General features: G+C 36.4%; 1 protein-coding gene across 2 annotated transcripts; it reads right to left on the bottom strand.

Annotated features, from left to right (window-relative positions):
• Positions 1–1,214: 1,214 nt before the first annotated feature.
• LOC103977420 (vacuolar cation/proton exchanger 3) lies at positions 1,215–9,651 on the bottom strand. Of its 2 annotated transcripts, none has more exons than XM_009392912.3 (12): positions 9,123–9,651; positions 7,148–7,408; positions 6,471–6,538; positions 6,348–6,376; positions 5,985–6,181; positions 5,680–5,892; positions 4,216–4,350; positions 3,223–3,339; positions 3,089–3,142; positions 2,656–2,772; positions 1,989–2,082; positions 1,215–1,627 (listed from the first exon to the last, which is right to left on the bottom strand). In XM_009392912.3, the coding sequence occupies exons 1-12, from the start codon at positions 9,123–9,125 to the stop codon at positions 1,617–1,619; spliced, it is 1,299 nt and encodes a 432-aa protein (XP_009391187.1). In that variant the 5' UTR covers positions 9,126–9,651; the 3' UTR covers positions 1,215–1,616. The 2 variants fall into 2 exon arrangements, with proteins under 2 accessions (XP_009391187.1, XP_065000186.1); XM_065144114.1 differs by lacking the exon at positions 9,123–9,651 and adding an exon at positions 8,564–8,683 and having other exon boundaries at positions 1,387–1,627.
• Between the last annotated feature and the right edge of the window lie 1,759 nt (positions 9,652–11,410).

Genomic DNA, 11,410 nt, shown 5'->3' with positions numbered 1-11,410 from the left:
CCGCAGTCGGCTAGAGCGTTTGGGGATTTGCTGCTGCCGAACAACCTGGTCCGGTCGAGCCAGAAGTGATTCGGGTCAAGACCAGATCGAATGTTGCAGGCCAATTACACCTAGTAAGCTAACACGAATAGAAGCAAGTAAGATTGATCTGCCTCGGATTTGACCTTCTGTGAGGAGAAAAGCATATCCATATCACTGAGTAAGAATAGTTGCTGACATTATGAGATATGCATAGAAAATGGTGTTCATGTAATGGATTAAGTACATGAGATTCTCCCATAGTTGAAGACAAGCTTTTGGAAAAGTCTCGGCAAATAACATCAGACACTCTCATCTAACTAATCATTCAATTCAAAAGTGATGATGATCAAGACGATAAGTTATTTTTATTATCCTAACCCTTCTCAACTCAAGTATGTTTACCAAGTTTGACCTTATCAAACATTGCTCGAAGAGCAGAAGGCAAAGGCTATTAAGAAATAGTTGAGTAATATTTAGCTGAAAGTGTACATCTCTGCTTACTTCCATGTGAGACAGAACAAATTCCCATCTCTTTTATTTGGTGGCAAGCCAATAAAGGAACTTGTCAGGTGAAGCATCTTTCTTTAAGTCCCCAAAAAGCCTTTTCTTCCACCACATGGAAATATTTATTTATGAGCCATGTTTGCTATTTACATTACAAAATTCTTGTTGTTTGTTATATAAAAAATTATATGCTAATCATACATCCCTCCTCCTCTGTCCAAAATGATGACATACCAACTTTCTCAATTACAAAACTAACTAATTCATGGAACATTACTTGTCATTTTACTGGTCTTTGCATAGCTATATCCTTTCAGAAAATATTCACCATGAATGGCCCAGATAGTTAGCCTCATAATGATACTACAAATATAAATATTGCAATCACAAGAGGTAAAACAATTTTATTGGCAACGATAAAAGAGAATTTTAACAAAAATAAAATTTATATCTACTGCTATTTCATATATTTTTAACAAACAATATGATCCAATGATAAGAACGAGTTTTAATACAACCTAAAAGAAGATCAAAATTCGAGTTATAAAAATATTTAAAATAAAATTACGTAGATTAACTTTCTCCTCACACCTCGTGCATTGAGTACACCCTTTCTTTTTCTTTTACTATGATCCACTGATACTTTCGAGCTACTCATTCATAAAATTAATTCCTATGTGAAAATGAAGAATCCACAAAGTATATTACGGTTACATCTTTCGATATCATTGAATCGATTTGCTTCAAAATTTCGACGTGCATAGAGCTATTGAGCTCCACAAGACCACTGAAAGATTTCAAACATGCCAACAGAGTTCACTTCTGCCAAGGGAACTTAGTTCACAGAAAAAAGAGATAAGATGATGTCTTAAAAGGGCTTCCTGCCTCCTTTAAACTTATGCAAGAGAACTATGGCACTGGAATAAACCATAGCAGTTCACTGATTCTAATTCATAGCGGTTGAGCTCTCAAATAATCACACTTCCATCATGCCTTCAACTCCTCAGGGAAATGACGCAGCACCTAAGTCGTCAGTAATACAATCAGTTGGTCCTTTTCAAAACGAGTACTGGCATGGTCCTTCCAGTCAATCAATCGTCTTCTGAAAATAGTGAAGAGACAGTAGTCAACAAGTAAATAAGATTTCATCACCATGGTTCGATTGAGGGAACCATGTTAAATTTTTGGTAAAATGGGATGTCTGTCATACAATTTCTCTTCCAAATTTTGCATATTTTAATTATGAGAAGTGCAGATACAACTGAAAATGTGTTCTTGATGGACTCAATCAAGAACTACATGCTGTATTGTGTGTACTTCAGTGGGCTATTGGACCAGTGTGTCTAAAATACCACATAATTTATCCTTTTGAATTTGTTTCTAATACTAAATGATGAGTTTTCTAGTTTAGTCCTAAAACTTCAAATAATTCAGAGCATGTGCCAAATTTCTTTCCAACTTACTTTCTTCAGGATCAGTGTGGAAGTAGAAACTTGCAGCGACAATGAAGTAGCAGAGTATCAACATTAAACCCTTGAAATAGTTTGCAGTGCCATCCTGAAAAAGGAAGTAATAGCTTAGATTATGTTTAGATGACACTAAATTCCTCCTATTTGAAAACTTGTTGGAAAGAAAGGTCAAATGGTTCTATTGGTCTTAAACTTGGCAACAAAATTCAACTGAGAAAGATACGCTGAAAGTCTGAAACCACAGCAGTTAAAGACTTCCATGCAGTGCAAGCATCTAAATAATCATCAAAATGCAGAAGAAATAATAAATAATTAAAAAAAACTACTTCATATATCCCAAGTAGAAGTTAACGTTTCTCAAACTCATACAAGATTCAAGTAAAAAAAACTAAATTTAGGAACAAAAGGATTATATGCTTCTTTTAATCCCTTTTATTCCCACTAAAATCCATTTGTATTTACCCTTTTCCTTTGCTACTGCACATGCTACTAAATGTTTTAATCTTTTTACTTCTGTTTCCTTTCTTCTGTTTTCCTTTTACCTATGTGTTTTATTCTCATCATCTCATATTTAAATGTCTGAGTAGAGAAGCAGAAATTTAGCCTGTAAAACTCAACAAGCCAGAAGAATGAGTGTATCTTTAATAATCTGTGCACCCACCTGAAGCATGAACGCCACAACCAACACTGTTATAAAGAGAGTTGCTGTCTCAAATAACTGAAAATTTAAGTCCATTTGCTGCTTCATGAGCCAACCAACAACCACAGAGAACGGAATCTACAATTACCAGCAGAACAAATAATAATTAACATCAATGTATTAAAAAAAAAAGGAGAGATGAATATTTATTGAAAAAATCTTCAAAAATATGCCAAACTAATTCAGAAATTCACATGCAGTGGCGTTTAATTCAGCTAGAATTGGAGAAGCATGTGTAAATTATTATAAAGTGCTACATCAGAAAGATTAATGTTTGATAGACCAATTAAATAATATGTGAATTGCATGTAATGAATCTACATCAGTTTGCTTGAATGGCAGCAGAAGCTTTAGAGGAAGAAGCCTTAAAAATTGCTAAATTTTCAAAAATTACCACAAACATGGATATCTGAGTAGATGATCCGATTGCAACCCCCAAAGTGATATCCTGCATGAGAAAAAACAAGGAGGTAAATAAATTAATTTTATGTGTAAAGTTAATCCACTAGATCAACATCTCAGACTTACAAGCTTATTTTTCATGGCAAACATAATTGCACTAGCGTGCTCAGCAGCATTCCCAACAATTGGGAGCAAAATGACACTGATAAAGGCCATTGGCAGGTTCAACGCATCTGAAGCTCCCTAATCAAAGATGCAGAGACAAAATAAGATATTTAAAAGGATCACAGTGTTCTTGCCAGCTAGATAAGTTATGATAAAATATATAGGGAAAATTGTCAGGATATGTATAAAATTTTGAATCATAGGATGATTAACAAATAGTAGCTAGCTAGTAGAGCTCACAACAAAGTTTAAAATTTTGCAAAAACGGATTAATCTTGATTGCAGTTACTAAAGGGTTATAAATTAATTAGTAAAGACAACAAGTCTTTAAACTCCACATCATGAAATTTCCCCACATTTTCAAATAATTAGTAAAGAGGAAAAACAGTTGAAGATATGGTTTAAATAATTAATTGGCTTTGTTCTATTGCTACTCAACCTGTTGCACTGAAGTCATCACCACAGGGAGATCTGTCGGGTGAAATGATGGTAATACTAAATAATTCTACATATGAAACATATAAATGTCAAATTCTGATGGTAGATGCCTACAGAATCCAACATATAAAAGTATATTAACAATGCAAAGCATGAATTTAGCTAGTTTTTTATTATTGGAGGCATGGAGTATTATTTGAGATACAATAGGCAAACTAAGCTCTGTTTTTCAACTGCAATTTGATGAGATGAGTAGAGAGTATTTGCTAGATTAGACAAAGATTAATATTCTTAGACAGATCATAATACTCAGGAAGTTCATCTTGTTCTAAGTCCCAGCAGTATCTCTTCCATGATCATTTACTTTCTTTGCAACTAAACTCAGATAAGTTCATGAATTCTTGTCAATCAAGTTTGTTGACATTTTTCAAATTAAAAATTGTGTAGGAAAATACACAAATAATTAATATGACAAATCTAAACTGTCCAATATAAATAATATGAGTATTGATGTACCTCTATGGCATCAACAAGGTATTCAGACAGAATGGAGATCCAAAGAGTCAAAATTGCTAGCCATGATATTGCTTCCCATTGGCTTAATTCTGGAGGCTCATCTTGATCCAAATCAGCCTCATTGAGCCCCTCTTCCTAGATGATCCAACATTTTTTCAAATTTAAGATAACACAAAGCCAGACATCAAGTGCAACAAAAGCCAAAGAAAACAAAAACATAGATGCCTTTACATTGAGAAATAGAAAATATCAACTTACCTAATGCTTTTATCTTTTGAAGAAAATCTTATTAAGAGATCAATAATACTATTAGTACAGAAACAGAAAGTAACAAGAAAATCAACAACAACAAAGTAGTAAAGTCCCAATAGTTGGAGCCCATTTGGGTCTTGACTACATGGATCTTTTGTCACCATCATATCTTTATTTAAGTTAAAAATATTTATAATTTTTAATAAAATATTTTGAAATAGTCCTTTATATCTTATATTCTTATCATAGGACGAATAACAATCATTTCACCCATTTGGACTATCATATATAGGCCTCTTGTGCACATGTCCATATCATTTTTTTTTTCTATATTTCCTAGTAACTTCACAAATCTATCTCAATATTGTCATCTCATAAAGGATTTATTAAGCCTTGTAAATAAGAAAATAAAAAAAAGAGGACTAATAGATTAGTTATAGCAAATAGATAGGTTAACTGCATCTTTGAGCTTTATTCCTCACACTTTATTAAGGTAAAAATCGTTGATGCTGACAGTGATAGTGCTAATTTCAATCATAATGCATTACAATTTTAGCAGAACACTAAAATTTTTCTCCTTCTTAGTACTCTAGCCATCTTTAAATAGTTATCTGGTAATGATCACCACTTATTGCATGGACTTTGATGTCAAAGTGCACATCAAGAAGCCTGGTGATAAAAGGAAAAAAAAGGTTTCTACTTTCTACTGTGCTTAAACTGTTGTCAAGCTCAAAGCACCATTAAAAATTCAATTAGAAAATAGTAGAAATTAAGCACAGTGAATTACATGTATGGAGCCCTATTTGCCAAATATTAAGGTTAAGTTCATGCACTGAGGAAATATGTTAGCAGTTCCTTAGTAGTATAGTATGAATAAAAAAGAGGAAAACAAGATATGCATGGTGATTGTCCAGTAGTCACTCATGAACAATATTACCATGTATTTGCAAGGTCAAGAATGTTCAAATAACATGTATTTTCTGTATCCCAATGCGCAATGGGATACAGTAAACATTTTGATCCTAAGATCAGATGCAGGTTCAGCAAATGAACTCTGATGCAAATGCATCATAGGTTAATGGGAGAAAGAAGATCATAACAATGACTAACACATCAAAATGTTTACAAACAAAGATGTTAATAAATATGAAATCGACAGTGTGAGAAAGCTACATCTGAAATCAAATTTCCAAGATGCATCAGGTGACTCACATCTTCAATTGGATGGTAGAGATTCCTATGACTCTTGAGTTGAAAAACAAGGTAGCTTGCATAAGCTATAAGCATGACACAACTGCTAAACCTTGAAAGGGCAACCTCTGACTTGCCATATTGCACCTCAGAATGTGTAAAGTGGAGGACTGCAGGAAACATTAAACCCATAACAGCCATCAACAACAATCCCGAGTTCACGACAGCACCAGCCTGTAGCATATTAAATCTACATGTATATCAAGTCTATAAAGACCAATCTAAAACATAGCAACTTAAAAATGTTTGGTGTACAAAAGTCCTACCTTGTTAAAGATTTGATCTTTTTTGGAATGGACTACCCCTCCCGCGAAAAAGGCACAACCTAAAACTAGTAGCATATTTGATAATATAGAGCCCAGCAATGATTGTTGAACAACACGAATCATTCCATTTTTTAATGCATATATAGCTATTATCATTTCTGTTGCATTCCCAAAAGTAGCATTTAGCAATCCTCCAACTGTAGTGACAGAGAATTTACAATCAAAGTGCAACAGGTATCTGATTAGAACAGAATTCAGAAAGAAGCTGGAACAGTTGATGGAAGCATTATGAGGTATCATGCTACTTAAAAAGAAAATGAATAAAATTTACAAAAGATGAAACTGTTACAATCTCTAATGTACCTGTTTGACCAGTGTATGCAGCAAGCTGCCTGCATCATGACAGTAGCACATAACAATTAGCAAATTTGAGGGAAAATGTGCAGCACTGTCAAAATTTATATTCACAAATAAAGCATAATTTACTCTGTTGCATATCCCAAACGCTCGGCCAAAGGAGTAATACCTATCAAACTGAAGAAGAAAACTAGTCCCTGCAAGGTATAAAGAAGAAAATTAGATTGTGAAGATGTTCCAGATATTGATCCTGGGGAAGAAAAAATAGAACGTCAGGATTTAGGAGCCTAAAGATTCATGGTTCATTTTCCATTTCTTAAAAATGGCAAAAGATCGATGTAGCTGACCCCAAATAGTTGGGACTTACGGTTTTGTTGTTGTTGTTATTCTCATTTCTTAGTAAAAGAAACTAAACAAGATAGTAAGTAGTGGTTTTTGCTTATTTTTAAAAAATAAAAGCAACTTTTACTATAATGATGAGACCAAGTATATGGACTATGCGATAGTACTCGGAGGAAGCAAAGATTTAAGCAGTGTGGCCCTGTTAATTGGTCATCTCATCGAAGTTAGTACTATATTCTCTAGATAAAATGACCATGCTCATAATTCACAGTTATTATTATTTATTTAAGCAAACTCCATCTAAGTATCACTCAGTGTGCAAGTAACCCGGGGTTTTAATTACCAACGAAATACTGGTTAAGTTAGTTTCATATAGCTTGACTAACATTTGTAGCACTTACAACTAGAAAACTGCAAAGAAAATGGAAATATTAGGTAACAATGCTATCTTAAATTTGGCTTACATGATTTTCAGTAAGAAAATGGAGAACAATTGAAAGAGGTCCAAAAGGTAGTAGAATGTTAATTTTTGTGCCAAATATAACAACTTTAATGCTTTTGGATAATCTTTTTAGTATTCTCCAGAGGATCCACGAATAGGCAACACTTGAAAGAGGACCATTATGAGGCATCTCAGGAGGGTATCTCTTCACTGAGGACACTGATGAATCGACAATTGTCTCCACCTCCATTGCAAAACTTTCCTTTTCATCTACAGGTCTCATCTGTATATTTAAGACATCAAAAAATAATTACATTACAAGAATGTAAAAAATCAATAAGGAAAATTGTCATACAAAGCCATAAAAGTTTTCTATATCTTGTTGTACATTTATTTTCTTTTAGAAGAGGAAAGGGCAGGAAGTTATTGTCATAAAAAAAACAAAAACAAAATCAACTGATAAAACCTTATAGAACTTAGGAACATTGACAATAACATAACACCCAAGAGAAGAAAAATCACAAAAAAATTAAAAAAAAAATGGGAAGCCATGGTTTACTATAACAGATATCAAAAAACTAAATTTATCCCAGCATGACTCATCAATTGCATCTGTTATGACCCATCCTGATAGGATATCTGTCTCATTAGATGATTAGCTTATTGAGTTTAAACCTCTGGTTCAAAATACTTAAGCTGAAATTAATAGTCTCACGTCCGCTTCCCATGTGATACTAAAATTTTAAGTATTATATTTTTTCTACTTAAGGGCTTAACGTACCCATCAAGTATCTAACCTAGCCTCATCCTAATATGTTGCACATGAGCCTAACTCAGTAGTGGCTCCATGTCATAACGTGCCTTCTAATCCCATTAACGGGTAGTTCTTTCCAACTTGAGTCTCTCATTATGGCTGATATTATGTCAACTCTAATATTATTTGTCATGACTCCTCTTGATAGGATAATTATCCAATTAACTTATTGAGACTGAACTATTAGTCCAAAATACATAAACCAGGTTATATAGTAATACACCCATTAGACCAAGTCAACCAAATCTTTACCCACTTCTCACTGGGGTGTTATTATTGATCGGATGACAATCGATTGTACTCCCCAACCCTAGCATTATAATGCATAAAGATGCATACAGTCGGCATGTCTGGCCTCATAGATGGATCATCAAACTTAATCATATGGATAACATAGAGGAGAAGGGAGGTAGAATTATTATCTTCTACACTACCAAAAGGGATAGGTAGGTTTAGCACATGAAGACTTACCTAATATGGCAAGAACATGACTTTTATTGGAACACAAATTATTTCTAATCAAGGCATAGAAGATGAACAAAACCATCGTAAATAGTCAGAAAAATGTCTAGTTATTCTTGCTGCTGTAAGTGCTACTGAAACTAAAAGAAAATGTTCACTCACTTTTCATGCTTGACACATTGAAATAGCACTGAACCTTCCACCAAGATTTATCAGAACGCCATAAGAGTCCTCACTGTTCTATTTTCTTTTTATCTTTTCTCCCTCTTTTTCCCCCATTCTATCCCCAGTCCCTGATAGTTGCAGCATTCCAATACCAGAGATTTTCTTGTGCAAATAGGTAGTTAAGGAGATCATTAAGTAACTCAGAATCATTCTATTCTGAGGACGATTACTGTGAATCCAAGACCATCCAAGAAAAGATAGAAGACTCAAATGCATCAGTAATGACCATGAGAATCTGCTTTCTAAAAGCATTAAAAAAACTCAAAATATACAAAATATACACCTGCAATAAACTGGCGAAGATTCAAATAGTTCCAAGAACTAAAGCCTGAGCCTAATCCAATATGTTCCAGTTTCGCATACACAAGAACAAGAAGCAACATCAAGAACTAAAAATGGAGATCAAGCAGGAAGATTCACAACAATTATACCAGTATCAACACAGCACAACGGATCAATAACAGATGGAACCAGGGAACAAATTGGTTCGACTAACCATTGCTCGTTTTCGTCCTTCGGATCGCGTAACGTAGGAATTATCAGAAGGTATCGCGGATCCTAAAAATCTGGCAAGCAAATCCGCAACTTGGAATACTCAACATCAAGATCTCTCTCAGATGGCGAAGTGGTATGTGGCAAAGAAGAACCCAAACTTGGCCGAACGGAAACCAAAACCCTACAGGCTTTCCTCTATTCTCCGCGAGTCTCCACCGGATTCGAACGTGTTGCGATGGAAGATTCACGGAGATCGAAAGGAACAAGTGTTTCCTCCTTGCTTGTTCGATTTTTGAAAAATTTCTGCCGCAACTTACGATTTTTCTTTCTCCTCCTCGGGTCTCGCCGAACTCAAACGAGTTGCGATGAAAGACTCACAGAGATTGGAGGAAGTGATTCCTCCTTGCGGTGTTCGATTCTTGGGGCATTTCGTCCTTCCATCCGACCTCGTTCCGTACAGCAGCTGCTCCACTTGCCTCTCTCTCGATCGGAATCGGAGTATCGATTTCTTTCCCTCTTTTCTTATGGGATTCAACTCTGGAAAAGGACGACGGCGATTGCACGTAGGACGGCCCAAAACCAAGGACGAAGCTTCCATGAAGCTTCCCGGAGGACCCCACGGCCCGAGGCAGGCACGGCGACTCGGCCGAGTCTTGCTCTGCCCGGACGCCGACTCGGTCTGCTGCCGCTCAGCTGTCCTCATCACGACAGCACCCAGCTTCCCTGCTCACACTTCCAAGTGGACCAACTCATCCAAAGACGCCGACATCATCGGCGGAAAAATCTGGATCCTGCCACGGCCAAGTACAGCAAATCCCCACTGAGCGTTGATTGCGGGTCACTCGCCATGGATTTTTGGCATTTGATTTCCGTACGCGCGGCCTTTATTAATGTGTTGGGCTGCTACATTGATGAATCGGACGGTCGAGGGCGGACTTGATGTAATATAGTGGGGTCCACGTCCACACAATGACTCAATCTGGGTGGGCGCCCATCAGGGTACAGGTCGGGGTACATGCGAGCTCTTGTCTGCACCTCCTCGACCCGATCGAATGGAACAGAGAAACCACCTGTTGGATTTTACTTGGTCAAATACTTGTCAAGACATAGTTTACTCAAGGTGGAACCCAACCAATTACTTTTTATCATATTTGTTTCATTGAGAAAAATAAGCATAAATTGTGATTTATTTTCTTTCCATGATCTTTCTTAATATTATAGCTGCAGAGATCTGAAGTCAAACTATTGCAAGAATTCAGCCTTGTCATTTGCACAATAGACATGTACTGCACTCTCTCTCTCTCTTTATATATTTATATACATTTATATGTCAGTCTGTTCTGAGATGCAGCTCTGTTGATATGTGAATGAGCTGTAGAGATCCAAACTAATCAGAATGAATCCAATCTAAAATGGCAAATCAAAATTTTTGACACCAAATCCTCCAGGGAATCTCAACATACATGTATACATATACATAACACACAGTGATTTGGCCTTAAGTATGTTTCCTTGTCTCCGATGTGCTCAGAAGACAGCTTGTATCACATGATAAGATGAGATCAAATTGCTTAATGGGCAAGAACTGTTGTGCAGAGCTTCGTGCATGGTGGAGTCACCACGGTCTGCAAGGAGGCCTATTCCCATGTGGCTTTCCCAGGGGCTGATATGCTCCATGGTTTCATGAGCAGACTTCAGAAACCAGCAAGATGACCGGATGAGACCTTCAGTTCCTGTCACTTGCAAACTATGAACATAGGTGGAGCTGTTGTTCTAACTTGAGAGATCAGATAAACTCTGCGGAATCAACTGTTTTGGCTGGCTCTTCAGATGCAGCATGCAGAGAACGAATGAAGTTGACAGGAACAATGGATTCGCCTTCTGATCAGCTATCTCTGTTTCATCTCATTTGGGCATCAACTTGGTTGACTTTAACCATATTATAACTATCCTCTCCGATCCTTATGCTATATATACACATCAGAGTCAACCAACGGCAAGTTGCTTCCTCTTGCATGGCCACCCTGTATCTTCAAGAACAAGGATAAGACTGTGTGCAGTAACTAGGAAAAGGAAGGAAGAAGCCCCTGTTCATTCCTCTTTTGATCCATTCCATTAAAGGAAGGAAGAGGCTCCACAGTTCCATGCACGGTTGACCACGTTCATTTCATCTGCGCACTGGTTTCCACGGATATAAGCATGCACAGCAATCCTTGGGCAGCAATATGAAACTGAGCTGCTCCAGGGGTCTCTCTTCTTCCCTAGCCTGGTCGATCATATCCGCTATGG

The sequence above is a fragment of the Musa acuminata genome, chromosome BXJ3-3, assembly GCF_036884655.1.
Source record: "Musa acuminata AAA Group cultivar baxijiao chromosome BXJ3-3, Cavendish_Baxijiao_AAA, whole genome shotgun sequence".
In the NCBI taxonomy this organism is placed as follows: domain Eukaryota; kingdom Viridiplantae; phylum Streptophyta; class Magnoliopsida; order Zingiberales; family Musaceae; genus Musa; species Musa acuminata.
The sequence above is the reverse complement of the archived record's forward strand: the minus strand, read 5'-3'. Positions and strand labels throughout refer to the sequence as shown.